The sequence below is a fragment of the Macaca thibetana genome, chromosome 2 (assembly GCF_024542745.1).
Source record: "Macaca thibetana thibetana isolate TM-01 chromosome 2, ASM2454274v1, whole genome shotgun sequence".
Taxonomy (NCBI): Eukaryota; Metazoa; Chordata; class Mammalia; order Primates; family Cercopithecidae; genus Macaca; species Macaca thibetana.
The window spans coordinates 45,147,761-45,175,535 of NC_065579.1; the positions used below are offsets into that span (position 1 = coordinate 45,147,761).

The 27,775-nt window shown below is 38.6% G+C and overlaps 1 protein-coding gene across 2 annotated transcripts in view; it reads left to right on the forward strand.

The window, feature by feature from the left end:
* PLS1 (plastin 1) overlaps positions 1 to 27,775 on the forward strand; it is a 111,309-nt gene that overhangs the window by 54,710 nt on the left and 28,824 nt on the right. For both annotated transcript variants that reach the window (XM_050778143.1, XM_050778142.1), the window contains exons 2-8: positions 7,782 to 7,887; positions 13,987 to 14,150; positions 15,581 to 15,710; positions 20,825 to 20,957; positions 23,001 to 23,082; positions 27,116 to 27,281; positions 27,362 to 27,504. In XM_050778143.1, coding sequence (XP_050634100.1) covers positions 7,818 to 7,887; positions 13,987 to 14,150; positions 15,581 to 15,710; positions 20,825 to 20,957; positions 23,001 to 23,082; positions 27,116 to 27,281; positions 27,362 to 27,504 — 888 coding nt within the window. In that variant the 5' untranslated portion in view covers positions 7,782 to 7,817. The remainder of the gene's footprint in view (positions 1 to 7,781; positions 7,888 to 13,986; positions 14,151 to 15,580; positions 15,711 to 20,824; positions 20,958 to 23,000; positions 23,083 to 27,115; positions 27,282 to 27,361; positions 27,505 to 27,775) is intronic.

Genomic DNA, 27,775 nt, shown 5'->3' on the forward strand with positions numbered 1-27,775 from the left:
GGACAGTAGATGGGATATAAATACTAAATGAGAAGAAAAAGATCCCGGGATGCCAGGTAGGCCCAGTTGCCTGAGCTGGGAAAGTCTCTGTGGTTAATAGGCTTGTGACCTGCTGGCCCCTTATCTTTCAGAGGAGGCGACAATTGGAAATGCCCCTTATTGGGTTCAGGGATGTGATGAGTGGTGTAAAACTGAAGTTGGGTTTTTGACAAATTTAGAGACAAAATGTTTTCTTCTGGCCCTCAGTGAGCTAATTTGATGGGAGTGTTTCTTTTTCTTTTTTCTTTTCTCTTTTCTTTACTTTTAAGAGATGGAGACAGGACCAGGCACAGCGGCTCACGTGTGTAATCCCAGCATTTGTGAGGCCAAGGCGGCTGGATCACCTGAGGTCAGGAGTTCGAGACCAGCCTGGCCAACATGATGAAACCCAGTCTCTACTAAAAATATACAAAAATTAACTGGGCATGGTGATGGGCACCTGTAATCTCAGCTTCTTTGGAGACTGAGGCAGGAGAATCACTTGAACCCAGGAAGCAGAGGTTGTAGTGAGCCAAAATCGTGCCATTGCACTCCAGCCTGGATGACAAGAGTGGAACTCTGTCTCAAACAAACAAAGAAAACCCCAAAAAACAAAAAGAGATGGAGACAGGGGGTCTCACTGTCTTGCTCAGGCTGCATTCAAACTCCTAGCTTTAAGCAATCCCCCCACCTCAGCCTTTTGAGTAGCTGGGACTACAGGCACATGCTACTGTGCCCAACCAATGGGAGTGTTTCTAAAGAAACACAGCATTTCCATCCAGGCCCCCTGGGAGGCCAATGAATGAACAGAATCGAGGTGAGGAACCAAACTTAATAGACTGAAGGACTCATCTGGCACACACAGTGCTTTATAATAATTCAAATTGTTTGCCAAAGCTTAAAAATCAAATTTCACCTAAAAATATGGATCTGTGACTTCCCTTGAAAAATCAGAAGATCTAGCAACCCTGGGCCTCATTCCTCTTGGCAACTGTCCACTGGAGCTCAGCAGTGGCTGCTCCTTTTCAGAGCCCTTCCCATCCCCTACCAGGTCTGAATCACACTTCTGACTTTCCCTGCCTGGCCCTTGTAGGCTTACAAATGTGGATGGGATTTCCAGGGGACAGGCATTACGGACACATTAAGAAAGGGGTAAAGGTTAGGAGTCAAATGGGGAGGGGCCTCTTTCTTCATCCAGGATTTCAGGAACTAGGAAGAATATTCATGGCTGTAGATAGGAAGTGTTGCTGAGCTTGTGGCCATGAGGCATCATTGTTCAGCGGGTCCTCAGAAGAACTGATTCCCACTGTGTGGATTCTAATTTCCTCAGCTTACAAGTTATCTATCACCCAGTGTTGGATTTAGAGAGGACTTAAGGCTTTAGGAAAGTACCAGGGACTAAGTCATTCCCTTTCTTTCTCCCCTACAAATAGTTCCAGTCAGTCTCCTATTGATACTTTTTATTGTGCGTTAGCCAGTAAATCCTACTTTGCACCATTTATATATACTTTTAATCTAGTTTCCTATTTTTCAGCTAAGAAAACTTACTAACCTTGGCTCTGCCAACAGAGGCAAAGATTTTTGTGCCCCTTGAACAGGCTGCAGTGAGGGAGCAGTGCCTGAGTCCTCGGAGGCGTGGCAAATCCACTAACGCATCTATCTGAGTGGAGCTGAGGGCACAGAGTAGGAGGCGGGGGGACCAAGTTGAGTCATACGTTTCACATTGTCCCTCTGTGCCTAGGCCATCCCTTCAATATGTACTTCCTCACCGATCACTTGAAGTGTTTGGGTTTCAAAACTGAATAGCGCCTGTTTGGTGGTAGCCATGGATAATGGTAGAACTCTGGGATAAAGGCCTTGTGAGAAGAGACTACGTTGTTGTTGGTTTTTGTTTGTTTTTGGCATGCTGATTTAACCATTCAGTGAGCAGCTCTAACTCTGCACACTCATTCATTCAGTTGCACAAGTCAAATAACATTTGAACATCTGTGCTTAAGTGACCAAATCCCATGTATTAAAAAGTAAAGTCAGAGCTGAGGTGCCAGCAGCTTTCACTTCAATATGTTGTCTTTCCTTGGGAAAGTGATTTCCTCTAAGTCCTTCTGTACAGCCAGTTTTTGGGTCCGCATCCGTATTTTTCTTCACCAAATACTTGCTGACTCATTGCATGTTTTTACATTGTTATTCTGGTAACTGCTGCCCCTGACTTGCACTTAGCTTTTTATGAAGAAAGGGATAATTTTGCTGCAATGTGAATCTTTCTCATATCAAATGCTTTTCCAAGAGCTTGTTTCTGTTTTCTTCAAGTCTTTGGTCTTTGTCTTTCTCTTATTCTTGTTTTCTCTTAAACTCATGCATGTGAGTGTATGTGTACATATGCCTAGTCTCACCCACCCCTTTTAGCCTTCTTCTCACATCACCATTCCATATAATACAATTGCCTTGGTTACAATTAGTTCAGAAACTTTTTTTTTTTTTTGAGATGGTCTTGCTGTGTTGCCCAAGCTGGAGTGCAGTGGTGTGATCTCGGCTCACTGCAACCCACACCTCATGTGCTCAAGTGATCCTCCCACCTCAGCCTCCAGAATGGCTGGGACTACAGGCTCAAGCCACCACGACTGGCTAATTTTTATATATTTTTTTAGTAGAGATGGGGTTTTGCCACGTTGCCGAAGCTGGTTTCCATCTCCTGAGCTCAAGCGATCTGCCCACCTCGATGTCCCAAAGTGCTGGGATTACACGTGTGAGCCACAATGCCTGGCCCTAGTTCACAGACTTCTAACCTAAAGCCATATATGATATATGCTGAGTAACTCCTATAATATGTGGTATATAGTATAAAAGAGACTCCTTTATATCTAGATTTAAACAGAAAGTGAATTAGAAGATGATTCTAATTTGTTCATCAAAGAACAATAATCATAAGATTGTACTATTTACAAAAAATCCGTTTAAGTTAAACTTTTCAGGCATTTACAGTTGAACCTGATAAGCGCTATGTCGTATGAGTACAGTTTTAGGAGAAACTGATTCTTACTCATCTTTATATCTTCATTTAGCCAAGCCAAATAGGATGTATTTGTTGAATACATGAATGAATGAATTTAAACTCCCTTACTAGGGGCCACATGTTGGGACTTTTAAGTAAATAGTAGAAAACTCTTGGTGGTGAGTCTAACAGCCACTGAAGGCCAGTCCCAAATTGCCAATGCATGGGAATCCTCCTAGAGGATCAGTTCCTCTTCCACTTTTCTTTTTTTCTTTCTTTCTTTTTTTTTTTTTGTTGTTGTTGTTTTGTTTTGTTTTTTGAGACAGAGTTTCGCTCTTGTTGCCCAGACTGGAGTGCAACGGTGCAATCGTGGCTCACTGCAACCTCTGCCTCCTGGGTTCAAGTGATTCTCCTGCCTCAGCCTCCTGAGTAGCTGGGATTACAGGTGTGCACCACCACGCCCGACTAATTTACTTCCACTTTTCTTTAAGCACAAATCATTTTAAATGGGACCTTCTTTCACCAATTAAAGCCTCTTTTTTCCTTGCCTAATCCTCAAGAGTACCATGACACAACCAAATATATATTTGGAAAGTTACGCACATTCTAAAAGAGACTTTTGAAAATTTAGATAAAATTGGATTTGATCTTTTATCCTCCCTCAAATTTCTTCCTTGAGCCTTTTAAAAGTTTACCAAAGTTAGAGCAGTTCTTTATGATTGGCAGAATCTAAAAGCCTTCTTAGAACAGTTTCAGGAAAAAAAGGCAGTAGAAACAACCCTGAATTGCCATGAGACTGACAATGTAAAATCACAACTGTTACCATTCTTTTGTACCCTTCCAGAAAATGTTTTATAAACATACTGCTGATACCATCACTCTCCTTTCCCTGCCACACTTACTTTTCTGCATCTTGTTTTGTTTTTTTGAGAGTACAGATGCTCCTTAACTTACAGAGGAGTCCCATTTCAATAAACCCATCGTATGTAAAAAGTGCATTTTGTACACCTAATCTACTGAGCCTCATAGCTTAGCCTTGCCTACCTTAAATGTGCTTAGAATGCTTACAGTAGCCTAAAGTTGGGCAAAACTTTCTGACAACATGGTAAATGTAGAGTATTGGTTGTTCACCCTTGTGATCGCGTGGCTGACTGTGGCTCACCACCTCTGCCCAGCATGGTGAGAGTATCATACCACTCTCTGCTGACTGTGTATAACTTCCGCACCATTGTGAAGTTGAAAAATTCTAAGTCAAATCATCGTAAGTTAGGAGCTGTCTGTGTATCTTGAAGATCCTTTTATATTTTTCTATTTGTTTCATTTTAGTGTCAAAGGATTCAAAGCAACATCTTTACACTTATTAGCTATAAAAACAAAGCTTTAAAGATAGGAAACAGCATTGTATGGGTTTGGCTTTTTTGAGAAGTCTACATGTTGCTTTTGCCTGATTATAGGAGACTAAAAATATTTTATGTAATTAACAAATTATATAAATTTGAATAGGCATGAGCAAAGAATATAACCCCAGGTTTATTTTTATCGTTTCAAATGCAAGGTCAACACAAACACTGTTAATTTGCAGTCTTTCTGTGGAGTGCAAATGCTAAAATTGGGCCACTATTTTTAAAACTTGAGGCAAGGGATAGCATTTTGAATACAGGAAAGGATATACAGGATGACTGAAACCACAGAGATTCAAAGCCAGCCACAACACAACTAGCATTTTGCAGACCCAGGGAATTATGCTTAACAATCCTTAAAAAAACGATTTAATCTATTTGAACACAAAATAAGTATGCCTCTAAATAGTTTTAAATACACTAAAGCTTTCTAAAGGTGAGAATCCAATGAAATGAATATTTAATGCTAAGATGTAAGAACCTGCATCTGGGGAGTAAGATGACTTCTATTTACTCCTTTTTCTACTGACTTGAGCGCTTTAGAATTTTTTAAAAAACAATATAGAATTAAATAGCGGACAGTAGTATATTTAAAACAAGACCAAAAGATTTAATTGCACATTTAATTAGAACCAGGTTCCAGAAAAATTGTAAGAGATAGAAATTTGTGATTTCGAAAGAACGCCACAATTTCTGAATAAATTTGTGTACAGATCACAAATGAGCCATACTCTTAGAGGGCTTCACACAATTTAATGTAATTTTTCAATGATGAATGAAATTTCAGTGAATAAATTATTTTGAAAATTGATGTGCTTCACTGAAAAATTAGGGATGATATTGAACCTTCTATATAAATACAAGTCTATAAAAGTGTATAAAAAGAGGATTTTCCACTTAGCTTCAATTCCTATTGTTTTATAAAGCACTTGTCACTTATTTTCTGAGGCATATATTAACTATCTGATAGAACTAAGTGTTTATGAGGAATACAATATAATTTGTATTCATCTTTAGCTTTATAGTGAATAGACAAGCCACTAAGTCATTTTAAAAATAAGAGTTGTGGCTACTCTATGAAGTAGCCATTCTTTTATTCCTTTACTTTCTTAATAAACTTATTTTCACTTAAAAAAAAAAAAGGAATGCTCTTACACTGTTGGTGGGAGTGTAAATTAGTTCAACCGTTATGGAAGACAGTGTGGCGATTCCTCAAAGATCTAAAACTAGAAATACCATTTGACCCAGCAATCCTGTTACTGGGTATATACCCAAAGGATTATAAATCATGCTGCTATAAAGACACATGCACACGTATGTTTAGTGCAGCATTATTCACAAGAGCAAAGACTTGGAACCAGTCCAAATGCCCATCAATGATAGACTGGATAAGGAAAATGTGGCACGTATACACCATGGAATACTATGCAGCCATAAAGAAGGATAAGTTCATGTCCTTTGCAGGCACATGGATGAAGCTGGAAACCATCATTCTCAACAAACTAACACAAGAACAGAAAACCAAACACTATGTTCTCACTCACAAGTGGGAGTTGAACAATGAGAAGACAGGGACACAGGGAGGGGAACATCACACACTGGGGCCTGTTGAGGGGTGGGGACTAGGGGAGGGATAGCATTAGGAGAAATACCTAATGTAGATGACGTGTTGATGGGTGCAGCAAACCACCAGAGCACATGTATACTTATGTAACAAACCTGCATGTTCTGCATATGTATCCCAGAACTTAAAGTATAATAAAAATAAATAAATAAGAGTTGCATTGCTAGATATTGGAAGTCTTAAAAATGTAAATAATTCTACTTTTAGATATTTATCACACAGAATAAATATGGAGAAGAACAAAGATTTATCTGCAGGGATGTTCATTGAAGCATTATTTGTAATGAAAAATTAAAAGCAGTGCAAATACTCTGAAAGAGGGGATTTACCAAATAAGTTATGATACAGTAATATGTAGCCATTAAATATTATGTTGATGAACCAACATGAAAACATAGTGACAATGTGTTATTACCAACAAAAAGGTTATAATATAGTATGGTCACATTGTTCTCACCCCCAAAAGGTACACATGTGTTTTAAAAGTAGGTCAGAAGGGGGCCAGGCGCCATGGATCAACATCTGTTATCCCAGCACTTTGGGAGGCTGAGGTGGGTAGATCACTTGAGGTCAGGAGTTCGAGACCAGCCTGGCCAACATGGTGAAACCACATCTCTACTAAAAATACAAAAATTAGCTGGGCATAGTGCCACATGCTTGTAATCCCAGCTACTGGGGAGGCTGAGGCAGGAGAATCACTTGAACTCGGGAGGCGGAGGTTGCAGTGAGCTGAGATCGCACCATTGCACTCCAGCCTGGGTGAAGAAGCAAGACTCTGTCTCAAAAATAAAAAAAGAAAGTAGGTCAGAAGGATAAAGACAACGAAATGATATTTGTCGATATTTCTGTATAGTAGGATTATGAGTAATGTTAATTTTCTGTTTGGGACAGTCGTTATCAATTATTTTCTGTAATGAACACACACCACCTTGTGACTTTTCCTATAGCCCAGTTTTACATAATTTTTTCCTTTTTAGTTTGTCTTACCTGCTCAGAATACGAAGTCCCCCACCCCCTCACCGCTCAACTTTCAAAGGCTGAGACAGGAGGACTGCTTGAGGCTAGGAGTTCAAGACCAGCCTGGACAACATAGTGAGATCCTGTCTCTACAAAAAACTTTTAGCTGGGTGCAGTGGCAGGAGGCTGAGGTGGGAGGCTCACTTAAGCCTAGGAGTTTGGGACTGCAGTGAGCCACGATCATGCCAAAAAAAAGAAGAGCCCCACAGACCCTCAGAGACTTCACACGGGGGAGGAGAAAGAATGTGGCAGTGGCTGAATATTGTAAAGCTGAATGTTAAAACCACACATCCCATTATAAGATAAGCAGATTCTGAATTTACCTTTTTTGTGGACATCATTCGTGTCTTAAAAAGTTTTACTTTCTGACCTTATGCTGTACATTTATAAATGCTCTACTTTTCTCAAACTTGAAATGCATTGCTTGTTTTCTTGAAGTTGTGGGGCAGAATGCAAATAGAAATTAATATTAATTCATTAGGCTGTTGAGAAATATCTGTGTAAAAGCACGAGGTGAGAAAAACAGGTGTTTCTTCCCCTTACTGAGTCTCAGTTATAGTTTGGCTGGCCTATGCTGAGAGATTGTTACCAGGGGACCTACTCCTATTTGTTCTTTGTCAGCCATATCTCATAGATAATTTCTCCTAGAGAATGTACTTCCTCTGTACCTTATATTGCTTAGATAAATGTTTCCAAAGGTTTCATGCTCTTTTTATAATATTGCTTTTTCTAGATATAAAGACCTGAAGATAGTCTTTTCTGTCCAAAGATGGAAAACAGTACTACTACCATTTCTCGGGAGGAGCTTGAAGAACTACAAGAAGCGTTTAATAAAATAGGTATGCTTGAGAAAAAGTAAATACGATATTACTGGTCTGCTTGATGTCAGACTCCAGGAATGGAACAATACCTTTTATTTCATCTACCACCACCCAATTACCTCCAGATTTATTCCTTTTTTTCTATCTAGGTTTCACTGGATTCTTTCTTTCTGAAAGATAAGCTAAGACTGGCTTGAATTTCTAGGTGAATTGGACTTTGAATTCTTTGATCATTTCTTTACAGAGGATAATCCAGGTTAATGAATGACAGTGTAATTGAATACACTTAACACGGTATCCTTATTACAGAGAGAAAAAAATATAAAAATACTTCCTTGTGTATAAACTGAACTCTGGCCTTCACATCTTTGTCACTAACTATAACACTTTCTGACTTCATGCAGAATATTTTTAAAATCTCAGTATTGTTTTTAAATGCCATGTATCTTATTTTCCTTCTCCCACATGCATAATTTAGAAAGTCTTAGTATTGTTTTTAAAGGCCGTATGCCTTATTTTTCTTCTTTCACTTTTTATAGCCATTTAGTGTTTTGTCTTTATGACATTATCATTTTGACAGTTTTGTATTTTTCTTCCAAAAAATGTTCCTCATACTCTGTTGGATCTCAGTTCTTCTGCAGTTTGCTCTTAGGAAACCCATGGTAAACAAGGAGAATACAAATACCTTTTTTTTTTTTTTTTTGCTTTAGTTTGCAAATGCATGCAAGTGAAAGGTGAACCCAGTGAAAGGTGAGCGCAGTGAATAGACATTGGGACAGTGACACCACCACGTTTGCCCCTTACTCATCAAGCTCCTTCTCTAGTGTAATAGAGCCCTCCATGAGAAACAGTCATGTGGTAGATCAGGGAGGACAAAATGATCACCACTGGTCTTGTGCTTAGATTTCTCACAAACCTAATAATGACTAAAGTTAATGTGAGTAAAATATCATGCAGCATGAGTTTTATTGACCAATACAAAGAAAAAAAGATAAGTTTAAAAAAATAAAGCGCTCCAAAAAAAAAAAAAAACTGTAAAACTCAGGAAGCTCATGTTTTACAAATCATTATTGTGAAATAAAGTAAATTCTACAGATCTCTGGGCTATTCCATTTCTCCCTGGGAATGGCATATTTGTCATTAGAGCATTGTATGAATATGGTATGATTTTCAGAAAACAGTCATACATTTTATAGAGAATTATATGTAGTGTCCAGAATCTTTTCAAGACAAAAACTGGGCAATTGTTGAAATGTTCTGCTCATTTTGAGCGTTGAAACAGAGGAAGTAATAAAAATGTATCTCGTAGTTTGTTATTTCTGTTATTTTATAGATGCAGTTTGGTAGCTTGAATAAAAGTTCTACCTAGGTCTTGGTAAAATAAATGAATTAGTAATATATTTGCTTTGTTTAGCACACCAACTGTAATCTTTATGACTCATGAACATATTAATATAATCTTGCAATATTTATTTAATGACATAATGAATAAACAATTCACTGATGGAACAATGTTTTTTTTTAAACAAAAGCTTGTATGGAGGGCTGCCTTTCAATAGATGGTAGTGAGGGAGCTGCTCTGCTATGTACAAAATCCCAACCCAGAAGCAGGTCCTTGATAGAACAATTTTGACAGCAAGATAATTTGTTCTGTTTGAGCAAAGCAGTAACACTAGCAGAATATGTACTTGCTGACTTTATTTACAAGACAAACTGCTACTCTGTGAACTCAGAAACCTCTGCTAATTCCTGGCACACTTTTCTCAGGGACAGAGGGACATGGCCATCCAATGTTATTAGATGGAGTATTTTGGGGCCACTGGAGAGAAGGGGGAAGTTAAAATATTTCTCAGTATTGTTTCTTTTTGAAATTGTGGTTAAATATACATAACAGAATTTACCATTTTAACCATTTTTAAGTGTATAGTTCATTAGCATTCAGTACATTCACATTGTTCTACATTCATCACCACCATCCCTTTCCCAAACTGAAACTCCACATCCATTAAACAATAACTCCCACTTCCTGCTCCCCCAGCCCCAGGTAACCATCATCCTACTTTCTGTATGAATATGACTACTCTAGGTACCTCATATAAGTGAAATCACATATTTGTCTTCTTATGACCGACTTACTTCACTTAGTACAATGTCCTCAGGGTTCACCCATGTTGTAGCGTGTGTCAGAATTTCCTCCCTTTTTAAGGTTGAATAATATTTTATTGTATGTATATGCCACATTTTGCTTATCCACTCATCCAGTGATGGCCATGTGTGTTGCTTCCACCTTTTGGCTATTGTGAATAATGCTATGAACATGGGTATACAAATACCTGTTCAAGTCCCTGCTTTCAATTATTTTGAGTGTAAACATGATAGCGGAATTGCTACATCATATGGTAATTCCATATGTAATTTTGGGGGGGAACTACCATACTGTTTTCCATAGTGGAAGCACCATTTTACATTCCCACCAGTGGTGTACCAGGATTCCATTTTTTTCACATCCTCACCAACATTTGTTTTCTGTTTTTTTTTTTTTTTGGATAATAAGCATTCTCCTGGGTGTGAAGTAGTATCTCATTTTATTTGCATTTTCCTTATGACTAGTGATGGTTAGCATCTGTATGTGCTTATTGGCCGATTGTATATCTTCTCTGGAGAAATGTCGTTTCAAGCCCTCTGCCTATTTTTGAATCAAGTTGTTTTGTTTTGTTGTTGCCAAGTTGTAAGAAAGTCTTGTTTTCTTTTCAAACTGTGACCTTTATGGTTATTTAATCTAAGCCTTTATTTCCTCACTTTTAAAATGGGGATGACATTAGTAACCACCTCAAAGTTATTGTAAGAATTTCGTGAGATGGCCAGGCGCAGTGGCTCACGCCTGTAATCCCAGCACTTTGGAGGCTGGGGCGGGCAGATCACGAGGTCAAGAGATTAAGAGCATCCTGGCCAACATGGTGAAACCCCATCTCTACTAAAAATACAAAAGTTAGCTGGGTGTAGTGGCTTGCACCTGTAGTCCCAGCTACTCAGGAGGCTAAGGCAGGAGAATCACTCGAACCCCGGAGGCAGAGGTTGCAGTGAGCTGAAATCGCACCACTGCATTCCAGCCTGGCAACAGAGCGAGATTCTGTCTCAAAGAAAAAAAGAAAAAAAGAATTTCATGAGATAAGTCAAGTTCTTAACAAGTCACTTGGCTAAGCATATATGTTCATTAAGTGGTTTCTGTTAGTTCTTGTCATGTCACACCAAAACCACAGAGGGCGTAGGGATGGAGCTGGGAGCTTAAGTCCCCATATCTGTCTTCAGAATCCTAGCTCTTAACTAATCTTGTTAGTTTAACATGATAGTTATTAGGCAATAGCTTCCTCAGTCTTGTTTATTTTAAAATATTTCCTACTATTATGCTGGTTTAGAAATAAGCCAGCCTAATCTATGTGTATATTTCAGAATTATGGGAAACAGTTCTGAACTGGTGATGTAATGAGATTTTTCTCTAAATTCAAAGAAAGCAATATTATTGCAATATCAAGCAACTTAGCTTCCTAGCTGACTTTTGCAATTATACCAATATTTTGGTTATCAGTGGTTCTAGTTTAGAAATATTCTATCATTCTGAACAGTATTAATTCTAAAACTTTCATATGAGCGTTCCAAAGAAAAATTTCTCTCCTAATTCAGTGAGTATGGCATCTCTTTTATTAAGAATAACAAGAAATATAGGAAACAAAGCAGCTATTACCAGATGAGCAAAGAGAGCCTATCCAAGGCAGATCCAGGCAACAAAACAATGCAAAGCTCTGCTGTCAACTCTGGGCAGAAGTGTTTTGTGTCGCCTTTGTTCTGAGTCAAGAAGTGATACCCAGTCTCTAGGGAAAACCTAGGGAAGGGCATCTCTCAATGATGACATGAAAACACCTGGAAACCTGTTTCCCAAAGTCCAAATATAGTTGTGAATTTCTGGAACACCTAATCTCAAATGACATCAAATGATTCAGCATATGTAATGGTATCATGAATACATAATGAAGCAGCAATGAATTATTGACAGATTAAACAGAATTGCCACCAAGTGAAATGTGGAACACAAATATCTTATGTGTATTTTACACAGCACACATATTTTATATGGAATGTGGGGGTCAGCAGATTCATTTTCTAAATTCCCTCAAGAAGTTAAAGTCTGAGTGGGTGCTCCCTTTTTAGCTATCTGTGACTTCCTCATGCTTATTCCTCTTTTTTTTTTTTTTTTTTTTTTTTTTTTTTTTGAGATGGAGTCTTGCTGTGTTGCCCAGGGTAGAGTACAGTGGTGCAATCTTGGCTCACTGCAACCTCTGCCTCCCAGGTTCAAGTGATTCTCCTACCTCAGCCTCCTGAGTAGCTTTGATTACAGGTGCCCGCCAGCATACCCAGCTAATTTTTGTATTTTTAGTAGAGACAGGGTTTTGCCCTGTTGGCCAGGCTGATCTCAAACTCCTGACCTCAGGTGATCTGCCCACCTCGGCCTCCCAAAGTGCTGGGATTATTGGCTTGAGCCACTGTGTCTGGCCTCTCCCCCCCAATGCTTATTTCTTTGATGCTTAGTCATGTGCTAAAACTGAGTTTTCTATCAGAGTAACAGTACCCTTAAAATATATATGGTGGCCCTAAATCTATGGGGATATAGCAGGGAAACCCACCCCGATAATTCTTTGTGGGTTCTTTTCTATCTTCCCTAAGTGTCGGCCAGTCTGAGAAATAAAGGGAAGAGTACAAAAGAGAAATTTTAAAGCTGGATGTCCGGGGTAGACATCACATGTCAGCAGGTTCCGTGATGCCCCACAAGCCGCAAAACCAGCAAGTTTTTATTAGTGATTTTCAAAAGGGGAGGGAGTGTACGAATAGGGTATGGGTCACAGAGATCACATGCTTCACAAGGTAATAAAATATTACGAGGCAAATTGAGGCAGGGTGATATCACAGGACCGGGGTGCAATTAAAATTGCTAATGAAGTTTCAGGCATGCATTGTCATTGATAACATCTTATCAGGAGACAGGGTTTGAGAGCAGACAACTAGTCTGATCAAAATTTATTAGGTAGGAATTTCCTCGTCCTAATAGGCCTGGGAGCGCTATGGGAGACCGGGGCTTATTTCATCTCTATCTGCAACTGTAAAAGACAGACGTCCCTAGAGTGGCCATTTTAGAGACTTCCCCCTAGGAACGCATTCTCTTTCTTAGGGATGTTCCTTGCTGAGAAAAAGAATTCCAAGATATTTCTCCTATTTGCTTTTGAAAGAAGAGAAATATGGCTCTGTTCTGCCTGGCTCTCAGGCAGCCAAGACTTTAAGGTTGTGTCCCTTGTTCCCTGAAAATCGCTGTTATCCTGTTCTTAAGGTGCCCAGATTTCATATTGTTCAAACACATGTGCTCTACAAACAATTTTTGTGCAGTTAATGCAATCATCACAGGGTCCTGAGGAGACATACATCCTCAGCTTACAAAGATGATGGGATTAAGAGATTAAAGTAAAGACAGGCATAGGAAATCACAATAGTGTTGACTGGGGAAGTGATAAGTGTCCATGAAATCTTCACAATTTATGTTCAGAGACTGCAGTAAAGACAGGCGTAAGAAATTATAAAAGTATTAATTTGGGGAACTAATAAATGTCTATGAAACCTTCACACTTTATGTTCTTCTGCCATGGCTTCAGCCGGTCCCTCTGTTCGGGGTCCCTGACTTCCCGCAACAGAGATAAACTCCATTTAAATATATACAAGGGTTTTGTTTTGTTTTTGTTTTTGTTTAAGAGATGGGGTCTCACTCTGTTGCCTAAGTTGAAGGGCAGTGGTGTGATCATAGCTCACTACAGCCTTGAACTCCTAGGCTCAGGTGATCCCCTCACCTTAGCCTCCCAAACAGCTGGAACTACCAAGCCTGATTTAAATATGAGTTTTTAAAATAAAGCATATAGCATATTCTGTACAGTTTAGATACAGGAAAAAAGGTTACTGCCACCTGTGAAACAAATGTGGAAGGCTCTGTCTGCATGTCTGTGAGTCCTCCCAAAAAGCCTTCTTAGTGTACATCTTCAACAAAGATTACAAAATATATTTGATGATATATCTTTACAGATATTGACAATAGTGGGTATGTCAGTGACTATGAACTTCAAGACCTGTTTAAGGAAGCAAGCCTTCCTCTGCCTGGCTACAAGGTGCGAGAGATTGTGGAGAAAATTATATCAGTTGCTGACAGCAACAAAGATGGCAAAATCAGTTTTGAAGAGTTTGTGTCAGTAAGTAATCTCATCCTTTTGGGCTACTGATAATCTTGCTTAAAGCAGAATTGTAATAATGTCATCACTAGCTTTGGTTAAATCCAGCTTCAGAGGCCAGAAAAAGGACTGCTTTAAAATGATGATGATAATGACAATAACTATTATTATTGAAATAATTTCCACAACTAACTCATAAAACAAAGGAAAAAATTATTCTCAAATTGTTGGAATGGAAATCAGGTTTAGATAACAGTAATTCATTCCCTAGAATAACTAGGTGAGTTCAATGCTTATTCTCCATTAATATAATTGAATAAATATTTATGAAATATAAATTGTCTGACTTTGCATTCTATATTGATTAAGCAGATATTGTAGCTCTTCTCTTCCTAGAAAGTTTGCTAGGCACTGTGAGTAATTTGATGAGTAAAAAGAAACGTGATTCCTGCCTTCATGGAGTTTATATGTGTTGGGGAGACTGTAATGCACAAATTGATAGAAGATAACTGAGAATTGCTATGACAGAGTGGTACAGGTCCTGTGAGAGTTTGTGGTAGAAGGAATTGAATTTGGAGGCGAGGCTGGATAATGCAGGGACTCAGGGAAGGTATCCCTACAGCGTGAAGACTGTGATGTGTTCTGAAGAAGGATTTTAAAAGTGGGTTGCAGGAAAATGAATAATGTGGGAGACAGGTAGACATGACAGCATGTGTAGAGGCCCTGTGGCTTTAGAGATGGTGAGTATTCTCAAGCAACTGAAAGAATGTTTGTGTGGCTGGAGCTGAGATGGTAAGGGTAAGGAATGTAGCTGGGGAAGTCAGTCAGAATCAGGTCACACAGGGCCATGTCGAATTTTTGTTTTTATCCTAAAAGCAATAGGAAGCCAATGAAGTGAGAAGAATAGAATGTGAAGTGACAAGATCAGATTCGCATTTTTAAAAAACCCAATCACTTTGCTGCATGCAGAACTGATTGAATTCAGTCTTGCCAATCTCTGGTGAGTCCAGTGAGAAAGTGATTGGGAAAGGGAGTTTCTGTAAGCCTATGTTATTTCCTTTAAGAGCTGACTTATTTTAACATGAATACATTTGAGATGTTCAGCCAGGAAAATATCTTCATTAAGGCATTCTTTTATTTTTAGCATGTAGTTAGTTATATCTTAGGTTTTCAGTACAGAAGATTATGGCAACCCAAGAAGAATAATTTCAGTGTGTTCAATTTAAGCTTAGGTATAAAAAATTTATTTCACTGTTTGGGGTTCAAGTATTTGTCTATTTTGTGTTATTGGTAAAATGATGAAAGTTATCTGTGAATACAAGCAATAAGTACAACTGACTAGTATTTAATTTGATGTTATTTCTTATTAAATAAAGAAGTATAAATAAATATCCTTCATCTTGTCAGGTTTTTGTTATCTGATTCTCAATTTTACTTATGTTCCATTCCAGCTAATGCAAGAATTAAAAAGCAAAGATATCAGCAAAACATTCCGAAAAATAATTAACAAGAGGGAAGGGATTACTGCTATTGGAGGAACTTCATCTATTTCCAGTGAGGGCACACAGCATTCTTATTCAGGTAACTGACTCCTCCAAATCTGATCTTTTAGTCACTGATTCATTCATTAAGTGACGTATTTAATCAGTTCTAAGATGCCACTCATTGTGATTCATACCATTATTTTATGTGCCATTGAGGAGAAAAAATAGTGCAGAGCACAATATAACATGCCACTGAATTTGAAATACATGTCAGTTTCAGAGATGTCAAAATGAAAAATCCTAGAATCATTGAAATCAATGAGTTCTTACTATGGATCAGGCTCAGTCTACAGAAAAAAGATTATAAACAACAAAGTGGAAGTTGTTTGTACTCCAGCATTAGATGTATTTAAAAGTGGCTTTTGAATGGCTTTTCATCCTGACTGATGAGATGGCTTTACTTTTACACCTGAGCTAGGAATGGTGGAGAGGCTTATATTGCAAGGATTTTTCTCTTCCATTTTCTGAGATCTGAGATACCTGATTCACCTTTTATCTAGTAACCAAGTGACTAGAGAGCATAGCACCTGATTTGCTTGATCTCATTAATTTGCTGGACCATTGCCCAGTGGGAAATGCAGAGGCATATTAACTTTTAAGATGAGGTATCTTCCCCATGTTAAGCTATCTAAGATGTCTAAGAACCTTTGGCCAAGTTCTTTTTATTCATACGAACATAATTAGAACTATGGTTTTTGGTCTTTTGACAAAATTACCTGTAACCTTTTCCCCTCTTTCTTCATTTCAGACCTGAATCTGTTAATTATCTTCTTGATTCTGTCCCTTCCTAATTGGATTTTCCTCTAGTCATACACTCAAATTTCTCTCATCTATTGTATGTTTTTCCTAACTTTTTACCATAGAGGTACATAACTGTTACCTTCACTTTTTGAAAGGTATTCACCCCTTAACCCAGTTTCTGCCTGTCATTTCTACTGAAGTGGCTTCTTTTTAAAGACAAAAAAACAAATTATTGAGGTATAATACACATTCAGCAAAGTGCTGTAATCTTAAGTATACGGCTCAATGAATTTTTCCATGTGTATATATTCATGTAGCTGCCAACCGGAACAAGATATGGAATCTTTTCATCACCTGAAGACTCCCCCCAATAGTAGTAACTATTCTTCCCTAGAGGTTACCTCTTTTCTAATGTTTGTCACCATAAATTTTTGTTTACTTGTTTATTGAGGTATAAGATACATGTAGTAAAGTGTGTGACGTGTACTGGTCTTTTTCTTTATTAAAAAAAAATTTTTTTTGAGACGAAGTCTCGCTCTGTTACCCAGGGTGGAGTGCAGTGGTGCGATCTAGGCTCACTGCAAGCTCCACCTTCCAGGTTCACATCATTCTTCTGTCTCAGCCTCCCGAGTAGCTGGGACTACAGGCATCCGCCACCATGCCCAGCTGGTTTTTTTTGTTTTTGTTTTTGTTTTATTTTTATTTTTTGTAGAGTTGGGGTTTCACCATGTTAGCCAGGATGGTCTTGATCTCCTGATCTCATGATCTGCCTACCTTGGCCTCCCAAAGTGCTGGGATTACAGGTGTGAGCCACTGCACCCAGCCAAAGTGTGCTATTCTTAAGTATATGGCTTGATGATTTCTTTAACCTATGAGTACACCTATATAACTATTCTCTAGAAAAAGATATGGAACATTTAATGGCTTTTATAAAAAAAAAAAAAGCAGCTTTATTGAGATATAATTGACATACCACAAAATTCATTTTTAAAGTATACAGTTCAGTAGTTTTTAGCATATTCATAGTTGTGCAATTGTCATCACTATTTAATTTCAGAACACTTTCATTACACCAAAGAAAAACACCATACTTGTTATCAGTCACTCCCCATTTCCTTCTTCCCGAAGGCTCTGCAACCATTAAACTACTTTCTATTTCTATAAATTTGCCTATTCTGGAAATTTCATAGAAATGGAATCATACTGTAAGTAACCTTTCATTTGATAGGCTTCTTCACTGGCGTAATATTTTCAAGGCTCATCCGTGTTGTCACTTATATCATACTTCATTCCTTTTATTCTGACTGCAGCCTCGACCTCCAGAGTTCAAGGGATCCTCCCACCTCAGCCTCCCAAGTGCACAACCATGCCTCCCAAATGTGCACCACCATGCCCAGCTAATTTTTCTATCTTTTGTAGAGATGCGGTTTTGCTGTGTCACCCAGGTTGATCTTGAACTCCTGGGTTCGAGAGATATGCCTGTCTTGGCCTCCCAAAGTACTGGGGTTACAGGTGTGAGCCATGGTACCTGGCCCCTTCATTTCTTTTTATTGCTGAATATTCCATTCTATGGCCAATACCACATTTTGTTTATCCTTTCATCAGGTGATGGACATTTGGGTTGTTTCCAGTTTTTGGCTATTATAAATAATGCTGTATGAACATCATGAATGCATTTCTGTGTGGACATATACTTTGAATTCTCGTAGGCATATACTTAGGAGTAGAATTGCTCGAATTTTTGTTAATTCTATGTTTAACATTTTTAAAGAACTGTCAAATTGTTTTCCAAAGTGGTTACACCCATGAGGGTGATCTGGCTGTGACATCTGTCACCCCATTGATTGCCAGGGTTGATTTGGCTGATCTGGCTGGCTAGGCAGGGTCCCCTTCCTCCCTCACTGCTCCATGTGAGTCCCTCCCGAAGCTGTGTGCTCAGCTGAAGAGGACAACCATCCCCAATAGAGGTTGACTGGTCTTTGGTCAAGGGTATACGAGTAGCTGCACTCCCCTGCTAGAACCTCCAAACAAGCTCTCAAGGTCCAAAGTGGCTGCACCATCTTACATTCCCACCAGCAATGTATGAGGGCTCCAGTTTCTTCACTTTCTCACCAACACTTGTTTTCGCCCATTTAAAAAATTACAGCCATCCTAGTGGTTGTGATGTGGTATCTCATTCCTGGTTCCTATACCTGAAACATCCTTTCTTTCCTTGCCTATATTCACCTATTGAAAACCTGTATTTCAAATAGTACCTTCTCCATAAAGCCTTTTCTTGATCACCCTAACTAAAAGTGATTGCTTCTTTTTTTAAATTCTGAAAACATTGCATATATATTTCTGGTGGTGTGTGTATTTCCCTTATATCACATTTCTTTGTATATTTGTTTTATAATTACACTAAAAAATTCCTCAATGGCAGGTACAGTATTTTAGTGATCTCTGAATACCTAGACTCCAAATCCTTTTAAGGAGGTCTGTATGAAGAGGCGAGAAGATAAGGCAGATTATGATATGTACAAAGAGGAAATATTAGTACATATTTGTGTTTTTGTTGGCTTGTGTGTGTATGTATGGATTAAATTTTGGGGGTACCTGCAAAATATTCCCTTGGGAAAATTACCTAATTCTAGGAACTGTGGCAACAATGGAGAAGGCCAACTCATTATGTGCTACCCTCTGATGGAAATGGGGATTATTTACTTTAAGGATTTATAATCTTAAATGATTTTTATATCTACAGAATAATAATAAAGCTGTACAATGTTTTTACTTTAAGTTCCTTCCTATTTTCCCTACTGCATAACTCATGCAGTAGGGAAACTGCATAACTCATGCAGTAGGGAAAATATTTTCTACTTAAGATCAATGTACCCATACTAGAAGCCATGTGTTGAGAAGTTGGTGGATGAAGATGGCCAAGGATAGTGCTGGTGTCTAGATTTGTGTCAATTTGTTTGTTTGTTTGTTTGTTTTTGAGACAGTCTCACTCTATCGCCTAAGCTGGAGTGCAGTGGTGTGATTTCGGCTCACTACAACGTTCATCTCCCAGGTTCAAGCAATTCTCCCTGCCTCAGCCTCCGGAGTAGCTGGGATTGCAGGTGCCTGCCACCACACCTGGCTAATTTTTGTATTTTTTAGTAGAGATGGGGTTTTACCATGTTGGCCAGGCTGGTCTCAAACTCCTGACCTCAGGTGATCCGCCCGCCTCAGCCTCCCAAAGTGTGGGGATTACAGGCATGAGCCACTGCACCCAGCCAATTTGTGTCAATTTTTTAATAGTAAAAGTTCCATGGAAATTGAGCTGTTTTATTCATTTGAATAACTCTTGACTGAATTCAGTATTTCTGTTGTAAGCTAAAAATCACAGCTCTCTAAATCTTTTTGGGGAGGATGGATTTTATTGCCATGGTCTTTGTTTCTTGTATTTTTTTCCTTATTTAATTACATATACATATTTGACCTCTGATGGTCTGTTTCTGATTCATTAGCTTTCAGAAGCAATACATATTTGGAAATATTTTTGAATCAAACCAAATATATATTGTGCTCATTTAAGATATATACCTTCATTTCTCCTAATATATCAGGTGGAAATGTGGAATGAATTCCCCTCCCCTGTCCTGTCATTTCTTTTTTTTTTTTTTTTTTTTAGACAGAGCCTTGGTCTGTGGCCAGGTTGGAGTGCAGTGGCGCCATCTTGGCTCACTGCAAGCTCCGCCTCTCGGGTTCACGTCATTCTGCTGCCTCAGCCTCCCAAGTAGCTGGGATTACAGGCGCATGCCACCAAGCCCAGCTAATTCATTTTTGTGTATTTAGTGGAGAAGGGGTTTCACCATTTTGGCCAGGATGGTCTTGATCCCCTCACCTCGTGATCTGCCCGTCTTGGCCTCCCAAAGTGCTGTGATTACAGGCGTGAGCCACCGCGCCCCTCCCGCCCACCTGTTTTTTTTGTTTTTGTTTTTGTTTTTTTTTTGAAAGAGTCTCTCTTTGTGGCTTAGGCTGGAGTGTAGTGGCATGATCTCCGCTCACTGCAACCTCCACCTCCTGGTTCAAGATATTCTGAAGCCTCAGCCTCTCGAGTAGCTGGGACTACGGGCATGTGCCATTATGCCTGGCTAATTTTTGTATTTTCAATAGAGACGGGATTTCTCCATGTTGCTCAGGCTGGTCTCGAGTTCCTGACCTCAAGCGATCCGCCCGCCTCGGAATTGCTTTGGGAAGTGCTGGGATTACAGGCCTGAGCCACCACATCCAGCCCCCTTTCGTCTTTTCTTAAACCCTTTTGTGTTTTAGTAGGTTTTTAATAATGGTCAATTATTATCTTTGAGCAGAAATTAACAAGTATGTTTTTGTAGTGCAATAAAGTTTGTGAAATGAGATTTGCCTACAAAGATTTTCTCCTTTCAGAGGAAGAAAAAGTGGCTTTTGTTAACTGGATAAACAAAGCCCTGGAGAATGACCCTGACTGTAAGCATCTCATACCCATGAATCCCAATGATGATAGTCTTTTCAAGTCACTTGCAGATGGCATCCTTCTTTGGTGAGTTCATCTTCTGGTTAAGGAAGCTGTGTTCTTTCTGATTACATTGATGCGCATTCCATGAAAACTACAATTCAGCCGTCCATTGTCTTTTGGAATCAGTAGCTACTTAGGTCCTGGAGAATGTATATTGCATAGAAAATGAACTACTGTGTATCTATTGGAAAATTTCCAAAATTTTCTTTCAAATACAATCCCTTGTTTTTATGTTGTCTTTTACGTGTGTTACTATAATAATTGCCAGGAATCTTTTATTTGTCTGGTGCAGTTTTAAATATTCACAGGGTTTCTCTTTTCTTTTTCCAGTAAGAGAGTACTGATTATTGACTGGAACAGGAACATGAGGAGATGCAAAGGGAAGATATTCCTTATTTGTACCTAAATGAAAATTATGTTTTGATTCAGCCTTGTGTTATCCTTGGCTCTTTGCATTCTATTTTTTCTCCCTATATTGTAAACTCTCGGAGGGAATGTCTTTGTCGTCGTCGTGTATACCACAGCCCCAGCATACTCCTTTGGATAAAGCAGAGATCTTTCCTTTAGTTTATAAAAAGTACAGAAGATTTACAAAGTAGAAAATAACCATCACAAATATCCTTACCATCCATAAATGACTTACTAACATTCTAACACATTTCCTTCAGTCTTTTTTTTTTGATGTTTTTACTTAAAAAGGAAAACAAAACCTTACCCGTAAGTACAGGATATTAGATTTTAGGACATTAAATGTAAAATACACCTTGACCTCCACCTGCAATTCTTATGTTTCTTTGACTCTCAGAGAAATTCCTATTATGAACTCAATGGGTATTTTCCTAATCTTGTTTTAAAAGGTAAAATTCTAAAATATAGAGACAAAATTTATATTAATTTCTCTGAAAATGTCTAAATTATTGGTCTTAGATGAAATCTCTGGCTTCGTATCTTTCTGCAACATCAGTAATTTTAACAGTGTTGATCCTACTTTATGAGGCTTCTTGGAGAATTTCTTTGTGTTTTAGGCTGTTGAATGCTGATGACCAGTAAGTGAAATAAAGACAAAACGAACATTAAGAAAATTCAGGGTGATGGCTGGGCATGGTGGCTCACGCCTGTAATCTCAGCACTTTGGGAGGCTGAGGCAGGAAGATCATTTGAGGTCAGGAATTTGAGACTAGCCTGGCTAACATGGTGAAACCCTATCTCTACTAAAAATACAAAAATTAGCTCTGAGAGGTGGCACACACCTGTAATCCCAGCTGCTCGGGAGACTGAGGCAGGAGTATCACTTGAACCCAGGAGGTGGAGGTTGCAGTGAGCTGAGATCGCACCACTGCACTCCAGCCTGGGTGACAGAGGTAGACTACATGTCAAAAGAAAAAGAAAAAGAAAAAAAATTCAGGATGGTTAAAAAAATTAGGAGAAATGCTAAGATTACTCTTGTAGTGTGTGATGGATTTGTTTTAGGAATGGGAATATTTCTTGGATTTTAAGAATTAAGTTCCTGGGCCGGGTGTGGTGGCTCAAGCCTGTAATCCCAGCACTTTGGGAGGCCGAGACAGGCGGATCATGAGGTCAGGAGATCGAGACCATCCTGGCTAACACGGTGAAACCCCGTCTCTAGTAAAAAAATACAAAAAAACTAGCCGGGCGAGGTGGCAGGCGCCTGTTGTCCCAGCTACTCGGGAGGCTGAGGCAGGAGAATGGCGTAAACCCGGGAGGCGGAGCTTGCAGTGAGCCGAGATCGCACCACTGCACTCCAGCCTGGGCGACAGAGCGAGACTCCGTCTCAAAAAAAAAAAAAAAGTTCCTGGCATGAATTACAGTTTAATTATTATTATTTTTGAGATGATGTCTCTCTGTTTTGCACAGGCTGGCCTCAAACTCTTGGGCTCAGCCTCCCAAGTAGCTAAGATTATATGCATGTGCCACCATGCCTGGCTTACTGTTTAATATTTTAAGGTAATGAATTGTTATTTTCAAAATTTATCTATTTTGGCTGTTTGCAATAATAAACTAAAAAAAATTTCTTTGAGTATTAAACTATTCTCATTTTCTCTTTAGCAAAATGATCAACTTATCTGAACCAGATACAATTGATGAAAGAGCCATCAATAAGAAAAAGCTTACGCCATTCACTGTTTCTGTAAGTATTTGCCCTTTGCTTATAATCATGTTACTCTGCTGAGAAATGTAAGACCTTTATTAATGAATGCTTGGACCCAGATAAAACCTTTGATTTAATGTAATGTTGTTCTCCTATAAAAACTGTTTGGTTTTTTTTTGTTTTGTTTTTAAGAGACGAGGGTCTTCCTATACCCCCCAATATAGCTCACTGTAACCTCAAACTCCTGGGAGCAAGTGATCCTCCAACCTCAGCTTCTTGAGTTGTTAGGGCTATAACCATGTACCACTATGCCATGCTAATTTTTTAAAGTTTTTGTGGAGATGGGATCTTGCTATGTTGCTCAGTCTGGTGTTGAACTCGTGGCCTCAAGTGATCCTCCCACTTCAGCCTCCCAAAGTGCTGGAATTATAGGCATGAGCCACCATGCCTGGCCAAAACTGGACTTTTATTAAATAAAAATTCAGTTGGATTTTGTAATGAATGAAATGAAGATTCAGGGTACTTTGGATGCACTTAAGCTGTAGTATTCAGTTTATATTATTGTAATTATTGAGTTATTTATTAATGAGCACTTGCTTGATGCCAGTGCCCTTATTGGGTGGTTGAAAAATAACACTGCAGGTTTATCATTTCACACAATTTTAAATTATTCTTTTTGTACTAAATTGTTCTGTAGTTGGCTTCTCCATACAGATCTTGTAAAAGTCCGGGTATTTATACATACCACACTTTCCCCCTCAAAATCTCTAGAACAATGAGTGGATAGTAATATTTACTGAGTATTTACTGGGTGTCAGTCACTGATCTAAACACACTATGTAAATTATCCTCCCAGCAACTTTATAATAAGGTATATACTATTATTTTGTAGATGAGGAAACTGAGGCACTGACAGGTTATACAGAGGCAGAGTCAGGATATGATCCCAGTGGTCTAGTGCCAGAGCTCATTTCTTAATCACTGTGTTATACTGCCACTCTCACGTGGTGGTAGTAATAGCAACTATTTAAGGTGTGGTCACAATAGTAGCTATTAAAATTAAGCTACTGCTAACCTGTGTCCTTCATTTGGCAAGTGCAATCCTTGATTTTGCTAAAATTATTGAGTCTTCTATAGAAAGCTAGTCTTCTATAGACTATTACCCCCTGCATATATTGGAAGTATGCTATCTCTAAAAATAAAACTGCATGATAGCCCCTCAGATCCACTCTGTGGCTACCACAAAATACTTACAGAATATTTTTTCTTTATTTTCTTTACTGCACTAAATATAAATATTAAAAGTAAAACCAAGCAATAAATGTATACAATAGTAAGAAATGCCGTGTTTCAGATTCAGTGGCAAAAAAATGGTCATGTATGTATCCTATAAATAAGATAGATGTGAATATTTTCAATAATCATTGATATTAAATGAAGATTCCAGTACAACATGTGAAAAATAATCTGGCAATTGCAACTGGAAATAGGCTTCTTCAAGAATGGTAATTTCTATTAGTGATATGCAACATTATTGACCTATTAGCAAGCAGGGAACAAGAAAGCCATGTAGTTAACATCCAGTTCTGTACTTCTCAAAGATAACAGGAAATGAGGGAACCTGTTAGACAGTCCAAGCCTAACCATGTACCACTGCCCTATAGAAGGCGGGGCCACCTCTCTTGTGTCCCAATTGTTTGTGGTTCCCTACTGTCCCTATCTTTCCGCATCAACACAAGTCTTCAGGAAGGCTGGGCATTCAGAGCAGTTGTCCATGGTAAGAATTGTATAGCAACTTCTCCATGGGGTTCTCCTATTACTTCTTGTTCTTAAGATATTTAGAAGTAGCTTAGTGTGACCACTCCATTCCCTACTAACTGATAGGGCAATAATGTTGTATTTATCAAGTAGAAACTACCATTTACTTGAAAGAAACATTGCAACTCCTTATTTTCTACCCATTTTTTAAAGCCAAATTACTTGTCAGACATTTGATATGCTTGCAAAGCAAACATCTTTGAATAAAATTAACATCAAAAGCAGTTTTTCTCCTATATGACCAACACGACCCGTTGATAAGACAAAGCTGAGTTAACTGTTTATTGCAGTAAGAGAAAATACTTGCAAAGCTTTGTTAGTGTCTTGGTGCTGGGAAAGTGAGGGCAGCATCTGAGAATTGGAATTGTGGTTTAGGGCAGGTCTTTCAATATGAGAGAGGGCAAGAGGGCTCTGATCCAGATTGGGCAAGGTTCTCAATGCACCGGCCCAAGACTGGTGGAAATAGCAAGGGGAGGATTTTAAGGTGAAGAGGTCAAAGATTCTTAGAGTATAAACTGTCATTGATGTTTTCATTGAAGAGTTAATGGGTCTTTTAGGTAGTGCCTGCAGTGAAAAATTTTTGCCTAGGCTCAAGACTCCTGGAAGAATAAGATCATGCTAATGAAGACAGAATAGTCATGCCAGTGAAGACAAGAGGATAGCACACAAGGTCATATTAATGTAGGCAGTAACACGTGGTTTTGTTTGTTATTGTCCAGGCTGGGAGTAGTGGTAGGTTTTGGTTCTTACTAGTATTGTAATCAATTTAGCGAAATTATACACTTCTTTTGGCCCACAGTACATGCTGTCAATTGCATATGAAATGGGTTATTGTGAGATTAACACTATTATTGGCTTCATTTTCAGTCCAGTTCTTTCCCCTGCTGATGCATTCTGGGGAATCACAACTGGAGCAAACATCATTTATGCTCTTGGAAGCAAAGAGAAAAATATTAGTGATCATGCCTAAATCAGCAGCAGTTGTCTCTTGAAAGTTGCATAGATTTGATTTATGGTAACTTAAAAAACATCTGAAGCAGGAATGTTAATTAAAAACACCTGAAGTTATTAAAAATCTTAGATTTCCACAAAGTATTTGCAATTTGCTGTTAATGTTTTCATGTTTATGTTTATTTGTAGTGAATTATGAGGTTATAAAAATATTGAAGGTTTCTCTGGTTCTGCTTCTTTCGGGAGAACTATATTTAAATGAACATTGCTTAATACTGCTACAAAAATAATTCAAAATGCTTATTTTAATCACCCCAGATGATCCCCCAAAGATACAGCCATTTATTTACTTGGAGCTCAATAAATCACTTCAGCACACTATAGGAGGAAGCCACTGAAATATTCGCTATGCTTTGAGAACCTCTGTGCTTTGCTGCTGTTGTGACCAGCACATTAAATTGTTGCTATTACTGCTACAATATGAGAATGGCAGTAATGCATGGCGATTAAGAGGATGGGCTCTGGGCCGGGCGCGGTGGCTCACACCTGTAATCCCAACACTTTGGGAGGCCGAGGCAGGCAGATCATAAGGTCAGGAGATCATCCTGGCTAACATGGTGAAACCCCATCTCTACTAAAAACACAAAATATTAGCCGGGTGTGGTGGCGGTCACCTGTAGTCCCAGCTACTCGGGAGGCTGAGGCAGGAGAATGGCGTGAACCCGGGAGGCACAGCTTGCAGTGAGCTGAGATCGTGCCACTGCGCTCCAGCCTGGGTGACAGAGCGAGACTCTGTCTAAAAAAAAAAAGAAAAGAGGATGGGCTCTGGAGACCACTGGGATCAGACCCCAGCCTTTCCACTGTGGAACCTGTCAGTGCTGTAGTTTCCTCATTTGTAAAATCCATCTTAAGAGTTACTTTAAAATTATCTTAAAACCTAATTGTACATAATTTTTTAAAGAAATACTTTCAAATGAGCACTTTACAGAAATATGTTGAGTTTGAGGTATTGGCAGAACATCCAGGTAGACATAACAAAGTACATATATAGATACAGAGCTTAGAGTGGGGACTCAGAGGAGGTCTGGGTGGAAATAGGGATTTGAAAGTCATTGGCACATAAAGTAACAGTTAAAACCATGTGATTTTTTTCGAGTAGTGGTATTTTCATTGTATATATATTATGTTTATAAATCTGAAATTTGGCAGTTCATTGTTTCTTATAGATAATTTTTATAGATAAGACCTAAGAAAGTACTTCCTCATGTGTACTTTTTTTTTTTTTTTTTTTTTGGCAATTCAGGAAAATTTAAACCTAGCCCTGAATTCTGCCTCCGCCATTGGTTGTACAGTGGTCAACATCGGTGCATCAGATCTCAAAGAAGGAAAACCTCACTTGGTCTTGGGACTTCTCTGGCAGATCATCAAAGTTGGCCTTTTTGCTGATATTGAGATTTCCAGGAATGAAGGTAAGATCATTAGAAATATTTGCTGTTCATTGCATGTACTCGCTATGGGAAGAATTTACATTTCGCTGTTTTGCCCTCAGCTCTGATTGCATTGTTAAATGAAGGTGAGGAACTAGAGGAGCTGATGAAGCTTTCTCCTGAGGAATTACTGCTGCGATGGGTGAACTACCATCTGACCAACGCAGGATGGCATACCATCAGCAACTTCAGCCAAGACATTAAGGTTTATACTTAAATGTTCAAATTTGTGACATGAAATAAAGGATGTGGAGTGTAAAAATAAAAGGGGTTCAGACTTAAATTTGAATTAAATTCACAAGAACACTTGGGATAGAAAATGAAAATTTGCATTACTGTGTGAAGTAGATCCCCCAATTATATTCACGAAATATATATTTTCTAAAAACCAGATACATTGGCTTTTAATAAGAACTACAACTGGCTATGAGAGGAAAGAGATGTTAACCTCAACAGATTAAAACACACTTTCTCAT